General features: G+C 42.5%; 1 protein-coding gene across 17 annotated transcripts in view; it reads right to left on the reverse strand.

Moving 5' to 3' along the window:
- Positions 1–152: 152 nt before the first annotated feature.
- Positions 153–23,581, reverse strand: part of HMBOX1 (homeobox containing 1) — a 191,070-nt gene continuing 167,641 nt past the window's right edge. For 2 of the 17 annotated variants that reach the window (XM_077868682.1, XM_077868679.1), the window contains 6 exons: positions 18,854–18,936; positions 17,196–17,291; positions 16,295–16,389; positions 15,983–16,054; positions 12,564–14,302; positions 1,294–4,503 (listed from right to left, as the gene is read on the reverse strand). In XM_077868682.1, the coding sequence (XP_077724808.1) occupies positions 14,165–14,302; positions 15,983–16,054; positions 16,295–16,389; positions 17,196–17,291; positions 18,854–18,936 (484 nt within the window). In that variant the 3' untranslated portion in view covers positions 1,294–4,503; positions 12,564–14,164. Of the gene's footprint in view, positions 1,103–1,293; positions 4,504–12,563; positions 14,303–15,949; positions 16,055–16,294; positions 16,390–17,195; positions 17,292–18,853; positions 18,937–23,581 lie in introns of those variants that run through there. The other 15 variants (XM_077868681.1, XM_077868680.1, XM_077868693.1 and 12 more) reach the window with 15 other exon arrangements.

Below are 23,581 nucleotides of genomic sequence, written 5' to 3' on the forward strand. Positions count from 1 at the left end.
CCCCGCCCCGGCCCAGGCTCCCTCGGGTCCCCGGGCGGACCAAGGGGACTGATGTCTGAAACAGAACGCCGCCCCCCCACCCCCCCACCCCCCGTTGGTGTCAGGGCACTTCCCAAATGACTATTCTTACCCAAAGAAATCCCGGCCAGGCATTGTTCAGTTATACGTTTTATTCTCTAATAGGTACAATACTAAAATAAACACAAATTAAAAAAAAGTTTTATTAAAACAAAACTGTACAAAAAAGCAGTATACTACATTTTAATTACAGAACAGTCTACTGTCCAAAAGGCACTAATCCAGAATAGGAGATACAATGATACAGGACTCATTTGAACTATTTTAATCAATACAATAGAGCGCTTGTTTCTTTGACCATTTACATCTAGAAACAAGGGCTTTTTGCTACAGTCATTACACATTGTTATAAATATGAGTCCCACAGGTGAAGGTGCAGTATCGCTCTCCCCAGAGAAGGTTCACGCCAAGAGGGACTGCCGGGGGGCTGAGAGCTGGGTGGGCAGCAGGGGTGGGGCCCGCGCCCGGGGCCGCCCTGGGCACACAGAGCTTGTCTTCCGGCCTGGCCTCTCAGACGTTGGTTTCTGGCCACGACTGGCAGCCACTTTACCCCCCTCTTGTGTGTTAGCACCGGGAAAGTGGGTTCTGAGATGCTCCAGGGAACTGGGGCTGGAGGTCTGGGTGATGAAGCGCCAGCAGCTCAGCAGAGGGGAGGCATTTTGGTAACCTGATCCGAAAAAGGCAGCGACTACTCGGAAGAAGGAGGTGCGCCCGGGGACGGCCAGTGAGCTGGGCGCTACAGCCACGCAGGGCCCCTGCTGCTTCCTGGGCGGACTTCTGGCCCCGGAATAAGAGGTCCTGCATCTCCTCCTGATGGACCCGGTGGAGTCTTATGTTCGAGAGATCTGACCATCTTTTATTTTGGAAGTTGCTTTCTAGAAGCGGGATTCTGCTTCCCAGAGGCCGTGCCCTGCCTCACTGCTGCCTCAGGACCGCGAGCGGCCAAGCTCTGTCCACTTCTCCATGTTTGGTGGCCTGGACAACTCTCTAAACCCCAGATTTCATTCTCTAACGGACTCTGGACCTAAGGAAGAGAGATACTGCAGCTTTCCAAACAGTGTCATACACATAGAAGACAAAGACAGGCATCTGATGTTAACAAAAATAAGTAACAAAGAAATAGGATTAAACCAAATCTCTTCTCACAGCATCCTATACTACATCCTCCTTCTGCTTAGCAGAAAATTGTACGTACACAAAAATACAAATACACAATTTTGTAGAACAGTCTGATTTTAATATATTTATATATATTTATATTTATACGAGTGGCAGGTTAGTTCATTATATAGAGCTTTTTGCACTTTTGGCTCATATGCAACAAGGCTTATAAATTCAGCTTTAGCTTTCATTCAGGTTTTATAGCTTTTGAACAATTGTTTTCACATTTAAAGCAGCATCCAATTTGCACTAGGAGTTTGTGGTGATTACAGGAAAGATGGGGTCAGGGGATTACTGACAGGGAAGGCAGGGCCGGGGCCAGGGGCAGATATACATTCCAGTGTGTGTGGCGATGGCAGAAGGATTGCTATGGGACAGAGTTGACCATGATGACCCCTTGAGGTAGACTGAACACCTTACAGCAGACTCAGACACAGGTGCGACTCCCCTCAGGGACACATGGTGTACAAGATGGGGACAAAGACCAGGAGACGCCAAAGGGAAACACAAAGACTAAGTAAGACACACGACGGCCAAGGCAGGGAAGGGCGCTCTGCCCCAAAGCCATCCGGCAGGGACCCCACACAGCCCGTCGCAGATACTCGAGTATTTGGTGGACGCTAAAGACTTTCGGGCAGTCCCAAGGCATCTGGTCCATGGTATCTGATCAGATCATGACTCTCAAACTCATTTTCCATTTTATCAGCTGCTGTGCCAGCCCATCCCCCCAAACCCCCAACCCCTGCAACAAACAGCAAGACAAAGCTGCAGTCCCTGGCACTAGGCGCCACCGGGGCGTTGGGTGCGATTCACGGAGAGGCGAGTGGGCCTCTTCTGCCCACCCCCCCCCCCGCTGCTCCCCCTGCACCCCCACTCCCGGCTCTGCGACCTCCCGCCATGTGCCCGGGGGCAGCAACCAGCACCAGTAGAACCTGTAAACACGCGTCTGCACAGCCTGGCCACCCGTGCTGCCCTGACCCGGGTGGGCGTGACGGGCCTCCCTTCGTGGCCACCACGGCGGTGTTCTCTCCCGTTTGATCGCTTTCATCAACCCGCCTCCCTTCTCTATCCAAATCCAAATAATTCCTCTGGCAAATTTGCCCATACCTGTTAAAATGTGAATGCCCACCATTTGGGTTATTACATTGTCTGAACAAAAACGCTGGATTATTAATGAAAATAAAGTGCCTGGGTATGGATTTGTCCATTTTGCAAAAACTTTCTAATGCACCAACAAATCATCTGAGCGCTGCTTAGTGCCGTGATGTGAACAGAGTGCAGTCACAAAATAATCCGTCGTACACCCACCACATAATGAAGGCCCCAAATTCAGGTCAGACTTAAATTACTTTAAAAAAAAAAAAGCAAACGAATAACCTCACACTTATTTTCAAAGACACACTTTTGATCTTGCCTCACCCCCAGCGATGATGGGCCTTTTTGAGCCCTTGTGAGCAGACACCCTAATCCCTCAAATCTAGGAAGAGACGACGGAGAGAGGCAGCCAGGGTTCCAGTGATTAATGACGGCAAATGAATCATTACGTTTTTAGCTATGATTATCTGACTCTTTGCCCTCTTGGATCTGGATGCACTTTCCAGCTGCGGACAAAGGCAGACGGGACTCTGTTCTGCGGCTGTCTTGCTCTCCCCATCTTCCCCACTCAGTAGCTGTACACCTCACTAAGCAGGCTCCTTAACATTCTCTATGAATCAAGACTGTAACCCTATCAACAGAGAAATCCCTAAAAAAGCACAGGAAAGAGCGACAAAGCCAGCCTGACAGGGCGACGACGACATCGCCCTGCCCAGGAGCTTGCCCTTGCAGTGGTTCCGCCTGCAGGACGCTGGGGAATCTGGAGACGGGTGGCTGTCTGTGCCCACCCCTGGGGGCTAAGTGCAGGGTTGGGAAAGGATGGGGCAGGGGGGTCAGGGGGCTGACTCTCTGGCAGGTTCCAGAGGTAACTTGCTTAGGCACTTAAAAAACAGAACTAGAAATGTATCCTTGGAAGGTACTGCATACCCAACGGTGACTATGGCCGTGGAAGGGAGGGAGGGGAGCCCAGGGGGAATCAGAGAAGGCTGTGGGCTCTTCCAGGGGAGGCAACTATGATGTTCTTGGTATCTTCTGGCAGAGGAGCATCCCTTGCAGCCTGGGTGAATCTGAAGAAAGCAGGGCTAGGCCCAGCAGGGGGTTTTCTCTCCCGTTTCTGGAGACCAGGCCAAATGCACAGGGGAGAGCAGGTGTGTGGGAAGTTGGGACAGCCTGCTCTAGACTCACGCCACAGGCTTGCTTTCTATTATCTGTGTGAGAAAAACTACTAGGAAAAGAAGAGGCCCTTTCGAAAGCAGTGTTCTGGCAAAACCAGGGAGCAGTAAAGAAAAGCCGTGCCAGAGATGCCAATGCTTGAAGGGAGAAGCTTGCTCCCCCCAACCCCTGCCCCCAAGAACTTTGGTTTTGGTTTCGTGGTGCCCGTTTTCAGAGATGCAGGATTAAGGGGCTCACTGACTAACATATTGAAATGTGGTTTTCAAGGCAAATCACTAACAATAATGCTCTTGAAAGGAGCCCACAGCTGAGCTCTCACCTTCCTTCAATCCACTCTGCTAATGTATGCACTGCCTACCCCCACCCATGAATCTGGCATAAAAACAAAAGAGTTCAATGTAATATCACTAGAGTGGCTGCTGTTTACATTAATACAGCACTAATGACGTTTTGTTTCCAGTTTAATAGCTTCAATGAATGATGAAGTGGAAAAATGACCCTCATAAGTTTATACTGGGCTCTTAGTTCCAGTAAAGCAACAGAAGGGGAGCGGTTTCTGGGCTTAGAGGAAGCCAGAAAACAAGACTGAAATTTTGGCTTGATCTGGAAGTGATGGGAAGCTGGAAAAGTTATAAAGGCAACACAGATCTTGTGACTCATCTCTGCCATGTATACTGGTTGGTAAGAGTCACGTGCTCTTTCCAAGGACAGAGTCAATGTCTCCAATTCCAAAATTTCAGTGGCACCCAGATGCCACCAGAGATGCCAAATCTGGATCAATAGCTAAACAGAAGGCACACATACCTTGTTCCCTTCACATTTTTTGGGGGGGGTGGGGGTAATAGATAATCAAAGACCCCATTAGCCAGCTAATGAAACAAGGTACCTATTACAGAGGCCAATTCCAAGGAGTCAAGCTGGTGGATCCGCTCACCAGGTCACGCCAACTGGGGCCTTCCTCCTGGGTGGACTCCACTCTCTTGGGCTCCTAGGATGCTGAGGACACGATAGAATGGATGAGAAGAGTGAGAGGAACAGCCAACCCCTGAGGACCACTTACTTGCAAGAGGAAAAGAGCTAGAGAAGCGAGGAAGAGAAACATGGGATTTCAGTCCCATCCTCAGGTCAGCTTGAAGCCTGTGCCCGACAGTAGTCACTGAGCTGCCAGCTGAACCCTGAGGCAGCTCATCCTTGTGCCAGACTGGGGTTATTAGAAAGTTCTTATGCTGAGCCCGAATCGGCACCTGTCTCCATGCAGGGCAGACAAGAATACAAGTTCCAGAATCTCCACAAGTACTGCCTCAACCCCACTGCCTTTCATGACTGTGATGGACGTGACAGCAGAATGAGTTGGAATGGCTTAGCTAAACACTTCTATACAGAAGCAGGATGTTAAAAGTAATAGGCACTACGAAAATGCTCGAAGTGCTGGAGAGAGAAAAACAGGAAGTGTGTGAGATTTTTAACATTCTCTGCCTCATCTAATTGGAACTACACCCAAGAAGTGCCAGTAAATTCTACTTCTTCTCAAAACACAGATGAGACAGTCATGGTTTCTTCCCCCCAAAAAGGCAGGACCTCACATTTGGCTTCTGGAGACAGGATGCTTGAAATGAGGTTTCACATCACAGCTGTGGAGCCTCCTTGAGGTCCCTGCCTTTCTATCCCTATCACTAGGCAAGGAGAAGGGCCAAGAGGAATGCTCTTGTGTCTAGATCATCATGGTAACACCAGTTCAGTGTCAGATGGAATGAAGGGCACGGAGAGACGACAGCACTGGGACAGTGTGTGGGTGGGAATCAACTAGTGTGGTTGTGTGAGAAAACAAACAGGTTAAATGCAGTGATTTCATTCAGAGCAATGCCAGGCAGACTCTGTGGCCTGTTCTCCAATTAACATCCTACTAAGATGAAAGAAGCAACTGGAGATTTCACTTGACTCCACTAAGGTGGTACTGCTGTATAGGGTCTGTGTATCTTCAAGAAAACAAGACAGTAGTAAGAACACTCAGCACAGTTCCTGGCACACAGTACATGCTCAATAAATGTCAGCTGCTATTATCATGACTTTTGAATGCCTCAAGAGGTCTGAAGGTTTGTCTCTTGTTGCGTTATGATTTAGAATGACATCTTTACTCTTGTGTTCTTGGAAGAGTAACTTCTGGTGTTTTCTTCCAAAAAAATAGGTATTTCATGGGGAGGTACTACCTATGTTTTCATGGATTTTGGTGAGTTGGCTTTCTTTTTGCTTTTTTCTTTTTAGTGGGAGATGCTGGTGGTACTGGCATTTATGGTGGAGGGGGTTTTGAATCACCGAGGTGGCCTCTGGAAACACCTGCGGAGGGAGACATCTTGCCAACTCCAATTTTTTTTTTATTAGCATCATTCCCTAAGCTGCACATCTAATACTTTGATCCTTAAAATGGTAGATTGTGTTAGAAGGTTTTAACTGTAGTGATAATTCTATTTTCTTTGAATGTAAGCAGATAATCAGAATGTTCTGCTGGCTGTTTTAATGCATGTCTCACAAATCACAGAATTATACTCATCTAGTCAGTTCTCAGAATTGCAAATCTTAACACAGATTCTCAATTGTAATGGAGATAGTTATCTTTCAGCAGCTGGGAAAATAAGGGATGGGATACTCTGCTCTTTGGGGTCATAAATCCACAATCATTCCAAATGTCATCAAATTGCAGGATCCCACAGAAAAGTCTCAATGACAGCACATGTATCTTGAAAGTGGGTGTTTGGGGGTAGGGCTGAAAGTTGCTTTTAGATCATATAGGAAGAGAAGCACTGGGTAAGACCTTTTGATGACATTTTTCCTCATTTAGTCCAACTATAACACATTTGGAGGTATTTTGGAGGGGAACAAGAATGAAGGACCCCAAGATAGAACTTTTCCCCAAATTCTGTGTGTTTGTGGACAGGTGGAGAGAACAGTCAGAGAGAAGCAGCCTACCTCAGAATTTTCATCAAACTAAAGTTTAGCATTTGGTTAGGATCCTTTCTGATACATACTGAGGAGGAAAGGGCTGTATGAGGATAAGCAGCAAAACATGAACAAAAGTAAGAGCCACATTTTCTCAGTGGTTACTAACTAATCCTGAAGTGTCCAGCCCTGAACAAAGAAAGGGCTCACAGGCCAGGCTCACGAGCAAAGGTAGGAGGAGTCACACAGGAATGAAGCAGCTGGAGGGGCCATGTGGCATTATGTGGGTGCTGGTATTTGCACAGACTTACTCTTGATATAACTGAATGAAGGCCTCTACAAGTGATGGAAAAAGCAAAGCATGTTCTAGAGAAAGGCTAGATCAAGACACAGTAGCTCCCATCTGATGGGAGGCCCTGATGGGGAGAAGAACAGACATTCTGGGCAGGAGACTGTGTAAGGCAAGGCGTCAAGACCACCTGATGCTCAGTTGGTGGGACACTGGTAGATGAAAAGAAAGGAAGAAAAGTGTTAGGGAGAAAAGACTTGGAATAGCTAGGGAGATAATCCCACCGACTCAGAACAGAGGAACTCTGGATAATAAAAGGCTGCATACAAGAAAGTTTGTAGTTGCCCATGTAAGAGTGGTGTGGGGGACTCACATGCACCTCGTTACTTCAGGACACTGCAAATATCAGCACTCTAATTATGCCACATGGTTGAAAGCCCTTATGTGTTTGTGTTTGTGTCGTGTCCGCCACACATCATACGATCCAATGAAGAAAATGTGTAAAATCCCATTTGACACTTGCTGATGGTGACAACAATGGAGATATCAAGTAACCAGGGAAAGAATTATTAAAACCCCGGGGAGCTTGTTAAGTAGTCAACATCCTCAAGTTAGGCCGCATAATACACTGGCTGTCTAAGGAGTGGGACAGAGTCGCGGAGGCCTTGTCAGGCAGGGGCTGACTCGGTTTGGGATTCTGACTGTAGTTTCTGCCAAAGGTGCAGCAGGTTGAATTGGATGTGAGACAGAGGTTTCAAATAATGTAGAAGTCAAATGGGGACCAATAGCAAAGGCTTCCATTTTGAGGTTGAAATAACTCCAAATCGTTCTCTTTCACTAAGGAGAGGACATGAACACCATGTCATTATTTTAGTTTACTGAGTTGCTGTTCCAAATGTTCTTGGGAGCATTAAGTGCTAAAAGGGAACAGGGAATGGGAGATCTGCCATTTTCAATCACATAAAGGACAGAAATCCTTTTAATTATGACCATGCCAATCTACATCTTGCTAAAACAGCTAATTACATGTCAGGAGGACACTCAGTCATTCAGAACAATTGTCATTATATTTTTATATATTCATTCTGTGCCACCCCCCTCAATTACCATGGTTACAATTTGAAAGGATTCAGCCAAACCTTCATTTGATCACAGCACACCAATGTGAATTTGAGAGTTAATTATGGCTGTAGAGAGCCACTTTCATTAAAAGAGAGAGAAAATGCAAATGGAATTAAGGGAGCGGCACCCCGAGATGTCTGAACTGGGAGCTAGTTGTGTGCACACCCTCCTCAGGTCAGTGTCCGGCAGCCTTGGGACCACACATGCTCAACAGCTGCCCCATGCCACTGCACCATGGGGCTCAGACACCCATGGATAGGAGGGCACAGTACTGTTGTCCAAATCAATCCCCAAACTTGCCAAGTAAAAAGGACGTCAGGAGAGCACGGCAAAGCCTCCTATAGATGCATCCTTGTTTGCTGTTAGGGCCCTGTGCTAGCTAATGAGCTAATGGGTGTGGAATGTGGGTGGTTAGTGGTCAGTAGGGTAAAATGCTACTTAGACTTCACTTGAATGGAACTGACTAGATTTAGTTCTGCTCACTGCTTGGCCTCAGGTGTCATGTAAAGCATGCTAAAAAAGAAGTCAAAAAAAAAAAATAAAAAAATAAAAATAAAAAAAAATTAAAAAAGTCCAGTGATCTGCATATTTGTTAGCCATGGCATCTACTACATCCTCAAAGTCCTTGGGTGATGATAAGAACAGGGTGTAAGATCTTCTGGTGTGGCCAGAGTTTCCCTCTCCTCTCTACTATATTAACTCCCCTCTTAATTACAAAGGAAAACTAATGTCATAGGAAACTGGATTCCTCAGATCATTAGCCTTCTCTTTGCTGGTGCTTCTCATCTCCACCAAGAAAGAATAATGAAGCTGATGTAGAAACCTCGCAGTTTATGAACTTCCAGCTTTTGAATGTCCACAGGTAGGAACAAAGTTGCCCTTCAGAGTGAGTGAGTCAACCATCAATGGCAAAAGAAGTAGCTTAATCACTTTTAGTTTGTAAGTAAAGAGAATTAAGAGCAGCCTTTCTGAACATAACCTGTTTGTGAGAGGAGTTTCTGTAATCAGAAAAGGGAGTTGTAGGCTCAATGTATTTAAAAAGCCTTTCTCACAACCTCAGTATGGTAGTTCTCCTGAGAGTGGTAAAGAAATCTTCCCTCTTAAGTGGTAGTCATCATTTGAAAAGAAGAGCATATAATGAAGCAGAGAGCAATGCCAGAAAAGAAAGGGCCTCTGCTTTGACAACAAGCTACGGTCAGGGAAATCCTTATAGGATAACCTGGCCACTTATAGTTGCCTCCCTGGGAAAACCTAGTGTTCTCATTATGGTGCAATACCTTCAAACTGGAGAACTTAGGTGTCACTAAGTAATGTAAATTAGACAGTCCAGAAATTAAGAAACAGGAAGAGAGTTTTCAGGGCATGCAGCTCAGCCAAATTCAGTACGGCTGAAAACTGATCCCCGAATCCTGAGTAAACATCCTTGCTATTTAGAGGGCACGCAAAAAGGAATGTTTTAAATGTGTAATTCACACCCCTGCCCCAGCGCAGCCCCCACCCCACCCCTATGCCCCATAGAGATGCCACCAGCAGAGCTGGTCAGCGCACCCAACTTTCGCTTGGGAAATCTTGATAAACAAATTCGGCTCAGTAAAGCTATAAATGGATTTGGCTGGTCTCACTGCAGCCCCAACGAATACAGTAGTAAAACATTACTAATAATCACAACAACAAAATGACAAAATCTATCACCACTCTGACCTAAGATTTAAATCACGGACAGAGATTAACACAGAAAACCAACGCACAATGTGAAGGGTCAGGACTATTCAGTGTAGAGTGCTACTGAGCACAAGATCATCAATAACAAGAAAAATTATTGCCTAAGAATCTGTTGAGACTCATTGGGGAAAAAAATACTCTGGTTGTTCTCTAAACGAGAAAAGACAAAAAGCAATTTTAAAAGACAGAGCCACAAGTTAAATGGGAAGACTGCTTCTACCCAAACCCTTAAGACCAAGAGAGTAAGGACTTGAAGTTCACATTTTTAGGACAGGGGTGGGAGGATCGTGTATGAAAAGGGATTATATCCACTGTTATGGGCAGAGATAATGCAGCTGGTCAGTGGAATATGTAGCTGGTCAAAAAGATGGCCTGCAAGACATCTCTTGTGTGAAGAGATGGACCACACCCACCTACTCTGCCTACTGTGGAAAGTAAAAATCCCAGCAAAAATGTCAGCTCCTGATGAGGCCTTAGTATTGGAGACCAGAGGCAAATGGAAGAGGAGCTGTTCACAGACAGAGAGGATGCAACTGGAGATGCCAAATGAAATAAGCCTATTTACACTTCATGCCTGATGGCTGGAATCCAGGAGGGAAGTGTGAAGACAAAGGCCAAACAGGGAGAACTGAAAGAAGTATATGGAGGAGCTCTTCATGAGTTGTCCCCTTTGAGGTAAAAATATATGTGGACAGCTGGCTCCAACAGTGGTACTGTTGGTCACTGGACTGCCTGCCATCCTAAATCTGCCAGGAACTCAGGTATTGGATTTGTACACTTCAGTGGTGACGAGCCGCTGCTTCCTCACTCACATTTTTTTTTAAGTGGTCACCTCTAATGACTGAGCTAGAGTGAAAAGTACCTTAAAGGGATCTTCCTGTTCCAGGAATTTTCTTCCTGTTAAGGAATAACAGGAGGATGTGGTGGCAGGGGTGGGGGGTGTCTGTCCCACCCGAGGCCAATGTATGGGAACTAGACAGATTCCATAGGTAGGTGGAAGGTGACCACACTGACCAACCACTTAAAGGATTCAGACTGTGAAGAAAATTGCCCTAAGGGGTACTCAACAATTACAAGCTTTGCTGAAATAAACCTGAAATAAACCAAAATGTCTATTTGGTACTGACTGGCACCAGAAGGTCTCAGCTAAGAGTGTACCCTACTGCCCTCCTTGGCCTTCAATCTATGTTAGAGTTATCAAAAGCAAGGTAGAAATCTCACTTGGATGGTCCATCTTTCGAAGGTCCCTTTGTAAGGCTGTGTTGTAAGAAGAGTAGGAAGTTTACCCACGTGACTACAGTAATTCAATGAAAGTGACCTTGAAAAATAACAGACAAGTTACAAGAACTGCTGACCAGGTTCCCCATCCCCCCTTTCAGTCTTCCTTACTATGGAAGAGCAGTCCTGAAAGTCCTCTGGGGCCTGAGGGAGGTACATTATGGGGCCAGAGAAGAGGGACACAACAACCAAAAAGCACACAACAGGATTTTTTCAGAGCCCTGGCTCTTTTCCCTTCAGTAAGAGAGCAGTTTAGGGTTCCTATTTAAATACCACCAAACCTGAAAAAGCTTAAGAAAACAAATTCACTATCCAAAGACATCACAACTTAGACAGTGGCAACTGTATACACCATTATAAGAACTAAGGTAACCTGGACAAGACAGCTGAATTCAACCTGGTGGCAAAAAAAACCCCAAAACCAAAAAACCCCAAAAAACAAATCAACAATGGTAGATTTAAATCTAGGCCCCAAAGAACTATATCTTTGCTCTTGGTGAAAAAGCAAAAGTTATATGTAAGGCAGTGGGTCTTAAGAGCAGGCCAGCAGTCTTCTTCAATTAAAAGAAGATTTCTGGATGAAAGATTCCTTCTTCCTGTTCCTACTGAACCCAATATGAAGCTATCTTGCATCAGTAGACATGTTCTTTCACTTTTTTTCCAGGTTGCCAGATAGGGCCCTGTACTGCTTTCATGGATACCGACTCTCCTTTATTCTCTGAAGCTTTTCCCCATCCCTAAGGCCTTAAAACAATGAAACCTTTTAGCTCTTCTCTGGCAATCACTGTATTTCTTTAGAAACTGCAGCTGTCCTAACAGTTTGAGTCTGTTTCTTTAAAAAGACCAGCAAGAACAAATGATACTGACAATCCCATCATAAAGAAGCTATCAATTATAATAATCTCCTTACAATAAATCATGGATGTGGCTTGTCAGACAGTATAGTTTTCTCACTTCTTTTCTTTGAGTCAACTGAGAATAAGCAGACAAAATTCCACCGAAATGGAAAGATACAACATGTTATATTTCTTCTACGTAATATAAAAGGAAAGAAAGATAACATAATCTCCTAATTGAAATAAAAAGTCCAACACACTAAGAAAGAAAATGAGCAGGGGGATCATTCCTGAGAATAACAAATGCTACTCTTGAATTGGTTGGTTCAAGTAATACAGTAAAACAGAAAAGACTACCCCATTTTTCTTCAGTTCTTGGAAGCTGGAAGAAGCACATACACTTTCTGCCTGAAATCCACAGACAAAAGCAGGCCCAGTCCCTGCCTACAGCTCTTTAAAGTCACAGCCCCATATAAGGTGGCATCTTCGTGCCCTCTTGAAGGCTTCCGCGCACTGGCCTAAGGAGGATGAACAGATACAGAGAAGCCCTTGTCAGCACGTGCCTTACATGGAGTCAGACCAGCTAAAAACTGGTGGGTATTTAATTTAATATCTCACTAATGAGGAAGGGCAAAACAAAGGTCAGTCAGTTTCTCTCCCTCAATGGTTTTAGGCTGAATACATTTGGTGGGGGAGGAGGGGTGAAGAGGTAAGGAAATGGCACCTTCTTTCCATCTTAGAAATCGTTCTCAGGTAATGGATGACAGGACAGAAGCCCTGTTGAATAGCCAGCCCCGCAAGGCTTCACCATGCGTAGGAAGGAGAGATGGAACGAAGCAGAAAGTATACAGCAGTCATGCCTCCTTCAGACGCACCCTACGCCGCTACATCGAAGGCGGTTTCCTCTTCCCCACAGTGACAGTGTGTCATTTAATCGGGATGCCAAGAGATCATTTTCATACAAGGCCAGCAGATGTAATTTTCTTTGATGCATGAATAGTTCATCATTTTGCTACTAGATGACAAGGTGATCACAGGGTGACTTTATAACGCAAGTTCACTGTTTGGTATTTTGAGTTCTCAAAATGAAAAAAAGATTTATCAAATATAAATATCTTTAAAAAGTAACAAAAGTGCTACATATGTGATCAAGGAAAAAAATTCCATTAGTTACTGCCGCTTAAAGTAGATTAAACTTTACAAATATTACCACATCCATTATCAATATGGCTTCCAATTATTAAATAAATTGCCTGTAGCAATATAGCTTTTCACACCTCTACAAGGACAGAGTAAAGAGAACACCAAAGCAGTCACATCACGTTGTATCTTGAAGACCCTCCACGTAAGTGGCAATTGTCCCCTGTTTTTTCTGCTCCTATTTAGGAAAGTATTTGCATTTGTGATAGTCAGTCAGCATAATCCCACTATAAAGTCCTCTATCAACCTCTCATATTGAGGGGGCTTCAGTAAATGGATACAAAGACTGGAAGTTCATTCAGTCATTTGTGACCTTAGCTCCATCCTTGACTTTTTTTGGTAGCAGGGAAAGGGGACATAAACAGGAGGCAGAGCAGCTTCCATGATGGCCTCCAGCACTTTTCCAGGCAGGCACACACCTGTGCCATGTAATGTACAGTGGTTCTGAGAACTGGACTTAACATCCATTAGACATTCAGCTCATGTTTTTTTCCAATGCTCTCAAGCTGGGTTTTTTTTTTTTTTTTTAATGACTTTTGTTTTTTGTCTTTTTTTTTGTTTGAATCATGGTCCCAAAGGCAGAAGGCAGTATTTTATCTACTAAGTCACACAGCTTGTGAGAGGAAAGGATGTCTGTGTCAGGCATGTTAACATCAACCAAAATTTGAGATCAAGTTTTTCCATGGACATTCTTAGCACAGCACCCAAAGAAGTATAATCTAGCCACAGTGTGACTATTATGAGGCACGGCTTATTGCAGCTGGAAATCAATTATTCCCACCCTGAGTGGGAATTCTAGTGTTCCTTTTACTCTGTGGACACTCCCCAAATGGTGTCTGTCAATCCTGGGCCACACTACCTCAGCTTGCATCCTATCAGTCTTGGGGAAGGAAAAAGGTACAGACTAGTGTTACAGGAATCTAAAGGTACCCAAGGTTTTACACGTAGCCTAATATTGGAGAACTGAGGGCTATCTAAATACCTGGAAGCACTTTCTTGGAATGCTAAGACAGAGCAGCAAGATTTTCTAGCCTCGGGGGCTGGGAGAGGGAAGTTTGGTTGGTTGGTTGGTTATTATTTACTGGGAATTAATACTGAGAGAGTATATGCAAAGGCTGAGGGCACCATGCCATCTTCACAGAACAAGACCCTAACGGCTAACTGACATACAAGAAACTGCAAGTTATACTGTAAGAACACATGTTAAGGACCGAGGAAAGTCTGCTAAGGTGCTACGTCTAAACTAAGTTAACTTCTCCTGTTCAACCCTCCCTGCTCAGTCGTCATCCAGGGCCTCTGTCTTGATTTCGTTGGCTCCTTGTCGGGCCAATGCCAAGATAGTGTGGTTGACTGCTGCCATTTCCACAGCTAATGAGATGGGGTCTTGGTGGTCACTATGGCTAGTGCTGTCATCCTAGATGTGCAGAAATAAGAAACAAATGTTATTAGTGGATTGGTAAAATTCTCCAACTCACAGAGAGGCATGCTGAAGGCAAGGGGGGCAGAACATTCGTGGGAGGAAACAGTGGGGGAGGGGCTCATGACATAATAGAGGTGAAATGTATTTAAGTAGCCACTGAATGGAAATAGGTCCAGATTTCCAACTGACATTTTTATGATTCAACAAATAAGAAGTACCAAAATGTTTTTTCTGAGAATTTTATTCCTTCTATCCAAAGGGCTGCTGGTGATGATAATCAAACCTGATCATTCTAGGTTTGCAATGAACATAGCACTAGTCATTGAAGGCCGAATTAGTGAGCTATTAAATTCTGGATTGGTACTCTTACAAAGAGATTACCAGACCTCATGGCATCTCTTTACTGAGCTGAAAAAATTAGACTAAACTACAAACACCAATATCTAATGGGTAAAAATGCATTTTTATAAAAGAACAAACCCAAAAAACTCTCAATTACAACAGGACAAAAGTATAAGAGCCAGAAATGGCTCTGGGAGAAAATGTGTGGTGCTCTCCTGCTGTAAGGCTGCTGTGCCAGGGAAGTGGCAGGTGTCGTATTTTAGCGAGAGTGTGAAGTGCTCCTTCCGTGCACAGCTCAATGTGTTAAACAATAAAGCTGTGAAGGAAACTGGCATTGCAGGATGTTTGTCAGGCACTGAAGATGGTGTTACAAATGAGGGGTAAGTTTCTCACCTGTCACATCTTCAGGGGAACTCTGCATTAAAAAGCTTTGGAAAGGGTAAGTCCCTTTAGAAAAAAAATCATGGGATGTGCTACCCTTAGGGCATCTGGAAAACACAGTGGAAATGATCCACCTACACTGGTAGACTGAAAAATAACAGGAATGTTTCTGATGAGAAGGACAGAGTATTTTCTTGAGTAAAATGTGGAGCTATGATTTGGAATCCTACCAAGAGAAAAGGTAATTCCCAGGGGAATTATGGACATCATTGTTGCATTCCCATTTTCACAGACAGGTCTTCGGGGTTTAAAAAGGGCTCAGCATGGGGTTGTGTGCACTCTTGTGGCATTTGCAATCAAGTTGGTAAGCAGAGATTGTAAAATGGCTGGCAGAAGGAAGAACACAGTGGACTACATTTAAGAGCTGGCTGAGGGTTGAGGAAGAGGTATATATACACTGTAGGAAAGAACAAGGTTTCCTGCTGGCGTCCAGTAGAGATCATACATTCTTTTCACATTCCAAACAGAAATGAATTTTAAGTCCTATGACAATATTAATGAAATTTGTCAAGAGATATGCGGGGTGGGGAGGTGGGTGGAATTCCCATGTTCTTAGTTACTGAATTATTCCATCCAGTGGCTACAATTAAATATATTTTTCCCCTCAAGCAATGAAGACTAAGTCAGGGTGAGTTGAGAAGACATGCATTTATGAAAGGATGTGTGTGTCAATGTGCCAGAGGCTCTGGAAGAACCACTCATCTGGGCATGAGGGTTCTCCCTGCAATGGGGCCGTGGTGGGTGGGACCTTCCACTGTGTGCTGCATTGGTACATGTTTAGGCATGGATTACAGCTACCCAGTAGCCCCTAGTATTTCTCAAACATTGAGTGTGTGTGTGGTGGATGGTGTAACTTGCTTGTTTGGATCAGATCCTCCTCTCTTCTTCTACCTTCTCTGCTTCTCTGCCTCCCTCTGAACTTCTTCCCTCCTCCTCCTCCCCATTGCGTACTTGCCAAGTATCCTGTTGTATGACAATAAATCCATGTGGGTGAATAACAGTTTCTCACAAATTTAACAGGACAACTGAATCTTACCACATTCCTTTCAAATTACATGAAAATCTAACTACACACATGAGCAGAGTAGAGGGACATTGGATTGTCTCCTTTCCCCCACCCCGTACAAAACACACCCACAGAATTGACTTGTCATACTGTCCCACCCGCTCTGTAACCAAGAACCTCTGCTCTTGGCTGCTCACCTGCTCTGAGTAGTCATTTCCGTCAACATCATCACTGTTGGAATGGCCTCCTGGACTCTGTACATCTATCCCATGACTCTCCAGGATTGCTGCTTCTTCGAAAAAAGCAAATAGATCCCTAAATTATCTGTTACATTATTGTAATAGCCTAAACACTGAATTAACCTTTGTGCTGAGGAAATTAGGATGTAATTAAACAAGAACCCAGATTCTTTTATGTTTTGTTTCTTTTAACTTGCAAACATAGAATTCAACTGCACACAGGCCAGGGGAGGAACCCCTAATTCTATGTGAGCCACATGTGAGTGGTTGACTGTTAGGCGCTTCATAAATACTTACCAACTAATTCAACAGCCCTTCTGTCTCGGGGTTCTATAAAGTATTTGAGAATTATATTCATGGAGAGGGAGTAAGTTTAGAAATGAAAGACAATTTTAGAAGCTCAAAACCAACCCCCCACCCCAATCTTATCAATTCACATTTCTTAAATGCTTTTTAAAAGTCTGTGTTTTTGCTGTGTTCCTTATTAAGACTTTTTCATTCCAATTCTATTAAGCATATGTTTCTTAATATCTAAGTCACAGTCCAATAACAACAAGGCAGCTCAGGGTCTCATTCCCTTGCTCAAGACCTTAGCAAGTATCTTTAATATGCAGTACAGGAGTCACGTTGTCAGGGGCCATGTCTAATTCTAGGTTCTAGAACACTGAGAACAATGTCATTATTAGTATAATACAAATAGTGCAAATAATACTCTTAAAAACACAAAGAAAAAAGTAAGGCTTGTTAGGCTTAAAAGTTAGGATCATTAAGAGCTGCAGTTCTAAACTGAAGGTGCAGTGCTCTCAACACAAGGTCTATGACTGCTTCAAAAGTGAAAGCAGCCTCTCTGATACATTACCAATATTGGCTCTCCTCTTGATCTCCTTCCGTCTGTTAGCAAACCAATTATATACTTTGAGGGAGGTAACTCGTTCCAGATCAGACAGTTTTTTGCCTGTGAATATATGCAATAAAATTCAGATAGTCTTCATCTGAGACCAGTTTTAAGGAATAATACTTTTCTTTTTGAAAAGTTCTTTCGATTGCATTTATTGCCAGAATAACAGATATAGGGGGAGGTGGGTTGTTTTTTATTTATTAGTACTCTGTATATACTGAAATTATTATTGAATGAATAAAAACTAAATACAAAAATAGCAAATAATAACATAAAATATTTCAGAAAGCCACATAATACTAAAGAATTCCAATACTAAATACAAAATTATCGAATTCCACAAAGTCAGGCTGCCAGGGTTCAAAGGTCATTGGATAGTCCATGGAAGCTTCATTTCATTAGCACCATTGTAGATGAGTATGTTAATCTTCATCAAGTTTCCAGGTAGCTCAAGTTTATTTACATCCTTAAGGCCTTATATAAACATTATTATCCATGTTTTCTTGAAGACTAAAGGTACTCTGACCATCCATTATTGTAACTATGCTAGACGCATAGCCCAATTCAGATTGCATTTTAGATTTATTATCTTCTTTTCTGTCAAATGTGACTTCTTATGGATTACCACCATGCTGACCAACAAGAACCCATCTGTACCTTTCTCTCCTCCATTTTCCTTTTGTTTTAAGGTTTTAATCCACAGTGGGTAGAAAAGCCAGAAACCAGGCAAGACATTGATGATATAGGGTGAAGTGTTTTCCAGGGAGGTTTTGAGTTCCTGCACAGCTTCAGGGGTGGGACTTTGGCTAGTGTGAAGTAAGGGTATAGGTGTCATTGGAGGTAATGTCTGCAGGGCTTAGATTGCTAGAAGTCTGGCTTCTGGGTAAGGAAGAATAAATTACAGTTTAATTATGATAAAACATTGATACTTTTGTATATAACCTTTAAGCCAATCAAATTAACTGGCCAAATGACGATCAACTGTTCATCTTGACTGAGAATGGTTTCTGGCAACAAAAACTGTGAAATGTGGAATAATATTTTAACACATGGAAGAAAAGTCATGTGTGTTTAAGTGGCTCGGCTAACTTGCATAGGAACAACAGGACTTCAGGATGGAACTATCCTAAATTTTTCCTAGCTATATGCAGAAGTCATCCTAATGTGGGAAGGAAAAAGATGCCAACTCCAATAAGAATTCTTTCTTCAAACAGAAATACAGAATTATAAAACACTTGTTAAAAAAAATCTAAATCTTTTCATTTACAAGCCTTCCTTAAATATTCTAAACTTAAAAATTATTTTGGAATTGACATAGTTACGCTGTATTTTTGGAGAAAGAAACCTATGTAGTCTTTAAAAATATAAATTCAAGGTCTAGTATCTCAAAGCAGGGCCAGTCCCTGGAAACTTTTCATGTGAACATTTGATCTGGAGTACCATAATTACATCTCTAAGAAGTACTGCTTGAACAGGACAGGGCAGTGACTAGACAAGAAGGTGATGAGGATGGAGCTAAAGGTACCCAAACAGAACGACTAAAAGAAGATTTTTCATCCCAAATGATGATCTGAAGCTGAGAGCTCCACCACTGAGGAAAATGGCAGCTTGCTCCTCACCTGGCTTCTGTATAACCGCATTGCAAGCATTGGCAATTTCTTCTCTCTTTGCTTCATCTGGGTATTGATTCTCGTTGAAGTAACTGCAGAGGCAACCAATTAAGACACAAAGTTTAAACTTTAAAAAATGTGCTCTCTTTAAAACACTAACCCACTGAAAAATATGTTCTTCTTTAGGATGTAACATGAGTGTCTAGGCCAGGCCATCCAATGGAATTCTCTGTAAGGATGGAAATGGTCTGGCCTTTACTTTCCAGAAGGGGAGCCACTACTCATGTGGCTGCTGAGCAGTTGAAATGAGGCTGATGTGACTGAGGAAATGAATTTTTTGATTTAATTTTAGCAAATTTAAATTTAAATTGCTAAATGTGACTAGTGGCTACTATATTAGTGCAGGCCTAGTTACTGCTTTGCTTCACTGGAAGATGTCCTTGATATAAAAGTTGCTTGTGATACACATATAGGTGGTTGAGATCACAGAGTTCTGTTATGAGGCACTGGTCACAATAGGACTTTTTTTTTTTGGTGTGTCATATTTTGTAGTGGCAAAAGTTTTAAATGACCAAATTGTGCATCAATGAGAGAATGGCAGAACAAATCATGGGACATCTATATTTATACACAGCTATTTAAAAATGACTAGGAAAAAAAATAAGTTAGAGCTCTATCCATTGACCTGGAGGGATGTTTACAACATTCCTAAGTGAGAAAAACAATTTGCAGAATAATGTGCATGGAAAATACCATTATGAAATTTGAAAAATTCCTATCTGTGTGTTCACAAATCTCATGGATAAAAGCTGGAAGAGTACTCATCAGGCTGTAAAAATCAATTACTTCATTGTGGGGGAAGGGGATTAGTGGGAGGAGATATAAATATTTTTGCCTTTTTCCATATGTTAAAAAAGCACACATTCTATACAATAGTATTTACAAGAAATCAGAGTTACTGAACTCCTCCTTAGCATTATCAGACCTACGAGACTCTATGTGGGAACAGAGTGTTTATTAGGGCTACTTTTTCTGTCAACTATAATTTGAAGAAAAAGATCTTCATGCTTTGAACCTATATGCTTATGGATCAGGAAATGATCCCTTGTCAGATTCTAGACCTCTCATTTCTTCAGGGGCTTCCCTTCTCTTAGAATGCAGCTTTTCTTTTCTCTTACCCTCTGGGTCTGTGATGGTGTAAATGCCATTCTACCAGGAATAAAAAATAAAAAACTGGAGGCTGCAAACCTTTCTTGTGAATCCCCCAAATCTGGATTTCTGACACTACCACCCCTGCCCCCACTGTCCTGCCCCACCATCTCCATGGAGCCCATCCTTTGCTGCAGTCCCAACACAGCAGATGCTATCACTGGAAAGCCTTTCCTTTGCTAAAACATTAGGTCCTAAAACTAGATCATAACCAGGCCGGTCACCCACCATCCTCCACAGTGGTCTCCTGCTTGATTCCATAATATAAGCATCTCTTCCTACATGATTTTCTGTTATCATTTTTAGGGGTCTAGTGTTCATATGGAGTGTTCAATTGACTGTCCCCATAACTGCTCCAGTTCCACATTCCTACTGACCTTTACTCCACTTGTGCTATTTACTTGGGCAAAGACACTTTTAATTAGTTTCATGAGCCTACAGCACCGGCATCAACTGGGGGCTTGTTAGAAAGGTAGAATCCCAGACCCCACCTCAGACCGAATCAGAATCTAAATTTTACAAGATTTCTAGGGGATTCAAATGCACATTGTTTGAGAAGCACTGTATTAGCTAATTTATTTAAAATTCAACAAAAACAATAAAAGCAGATATTAAGTACCTAACACTGCATGCTTGCACTGTGGGTAAAGAGAATTAGATAGTTTCTGACTTCAAGGAGTTTACAATCTATTGAAGAGAGAGACATATAAATCTATATGCTTGTGGTAAAATTCCCTAAGATGTCTGAAGAGAGTACTGCTGGAGCACAGATAAAAGTGCACTTGCTGTTGTTCGCAGGGACCCAGAATGATGTGGCAGAGAAGTGCCATCTTGAGTTGGGTCTTGAAAATGGGCAGGAGTTTGCAAGGCAAAGAAAAGGAAGAGCATTTCATGCAAGGGGAACAGCATGTGCAAAAGCCAAAGGTAGATAAAAGCCTGAGGATTCTGGCCACAGAAAATTCAGTGTGGTTAGAATATGGGTTCACAGGAAGAAATGAGGTGATATTAGCCTGGAAACATAGGATGGGGCCAGCTTGTGATAAGTCTTGTCTGTTCTTGTCAGTAATAAAGATGTCATCTTGAAACTGGATTTTCAAGCCACATGGAGATAGATACACACCTATCTGTGTTTTAGAAAGATCACATCTTCAAGACTCAACCTTCTAAATTCTACCTCCATGATCTTAATTCTGAAATTCTCCCAATCAACTTTCTACTTACCTACTCCTCCTCTTCAAAATAATATTTTCTTCGACTTCTTTATAATCTTGAATCCCTTTAAAATGCTCCCCTTAACTTAAAAAAAAATCTGTTTATCTATTCTTCTGGACTCACCTTTCATTCTTAGCCTGAACTTCATGGTGAGCCAAATCAACAATATCCCTTCAGAGAAACTTATTTAGCTTCTCTGTCCTTCCACCATACCTGTCCAGCCAATCTCCTACCCTGCAGAAAGCACCTTCCACATGTTCTCTTCCATCCTTCTCTCAGGGTACCAAGTCTTCCTGGACAAAGTCATAAAATAGGGCCAATTGGTTTCTTTATAAATCTGTGCTTTTCAACCTTAATTGGGCTCCTCATTTTGGATGGGAACTCTTTCTGTCCTTTCTAATTGCTTTTAATACTCCATCTTTCACACCCACTTACCTGAAACCTTTTCACTCTTACGTCCTGAGCCCTCATACCCATCAGTCATTCTTTTTACAGATTACCTTGCCTCCTCTTTTACCAAGACAGAGGTTATTTAATATAAGTTTGCTTGATGTTTTTAGCTTCTCAACGTCTCAACTTCTCTGAGTCATTGCTCATTCATTTCTTCATCTCCTGGTTGAGGAAGATGTACTCTCTTCAAGATCTACTTCTCTACTTGTAACTGATCTCATCTTCCCTTCTTTAACAGCTCTTCTCCTGTTTTTCTTGCATGCCCCATCTTTTCCCTGTACCTATGCAATTACACTGTTTCACTGATTTTATGATGTACATTTCTTTAGTATTATAATCTCTAAAATCAGGATATATATTAAAATTAGTGGTGTCTGAAAATTAAGTGTTTTGTGTGTGTTTTTTGTTGTTGTTGTTGTTGTTTTTTTTTTTGTCCCTCACTGGTACATAAAATAAAGGTATGTCTTCAATCAAGGCCTTTTCAGATGTGATGGAATATGGCTGTTGTTAAGACCTACAGGTCCTATTTCAGCAGCAGCTCTAGGGCCATTATACCTCATTATAGCAACACTTCTTCCAAATTAACAGCAAAGTCAGTGACACTCCATCCACCCCCTCCAATGTCTACTTAATATTCCTAGTGTATATCTCTCTAGTCATGGGCACTATTCTGTTAAAAAATTTTAAAGGTTTATTATAGAGATGTTCAGAGTTCTCCCCTAAACTATCTTTGCTTCTTTATCTGTTGCTACTACCATATATGGATGATATAGTCTAGGAAAAAAGAATAACCTTATAAACTCCTGGAAATCTCTGTGCCTTTCTCCTGCTAGTATATCTGCTTTTTGCCTCCCTACAACACAAATCTTGTCTTTCAGGATATGGAATGAGTATCAGCTCTTGGCCAGTCAAAGGTAAATATTACCCCATGAATCCCATAGCACTCCATCTGTTCCTCTCTCACATTTTTTTCATCTTGTATTACAGTTATCACTATATATATCTCTCTCCTACTATACTGAAAGCCACCTGAGGTACAGGTCTGATTCATCCTTATATGTACTCCCCATTGATGGCAGTGCTGACAAGTCAATAATGATAAAGTCTCTACCAACCCAGTGTAGGGATCTCCAAAAGAAATAAATACCATTGTAAATGAACTGTTGAAAATCAGAGATATAGAGTTATTGTAAGGTCTCAAAAGATACATACTAACATACTAAAGAAATGATTATCTCTTGAGGGCAAGAATACTGCAGCTGGATGGAAGACAGGGAAGTATTTGTGGTAATTAAGACTGGTTTTCACATTGTTTTACATACTTCTCTGTCGAGTTTTTGAAATGAACATATGCTACTTTCCTAATTTTTTTAAAAAAGATTTTATTTATTTATTCATGAGAGACACACAGAGATAGGCAGAGACACAGGCAGAGGGAGAAGCAGGCTCCTTTAGGGGAGCCCGATGTGGGACTCAATCCTGGGACCCTGGGACCATGCCCTGAGCCGAAGGCGTAACACTCAACCACTGAGCCTCCCAGGCATTACCCATTTTCATAAGTTTTTAATTTTTAATAATAATTTGGGGGACGTCTGGGTGGCTCAGTGGTTGAGCGTCTGCCTTCAGCTCAGGGTGTGATCCCGGTATCCAGGATCGAGTCCCGCATCAGGCTCCCTGTGAGAAGGGTTTCTCCCTCTGCCTATGTCTCTGTCTGTCTCTCTCTCTGTGTCTGTCTCTCATGAGTAAATAAATAAAATCTTTTTTTAAAACATGGAACTTTAGGAAAACATTGAAACAATTAAACACTAAATTAATGATTAATACCCCATAAATAATTTATGTTTGGGAGGTGTATTTGGATCATCT

The sequence above is a fragment of the Canis aureus genome, chromosome 24 (assembly GCF_053574225.1).
Source record: "Canis aureus isolate CA01 chromosome 24, VMU_Caureus_v.1.0, whole genome shotgun sequence".
NCBI classification, from domain to species: domain Eukaryota; kingdom Metazoa; phylum Chordata; class Mammalia; order Carnivora; family Canidae; genus Canis; species Canis aureus.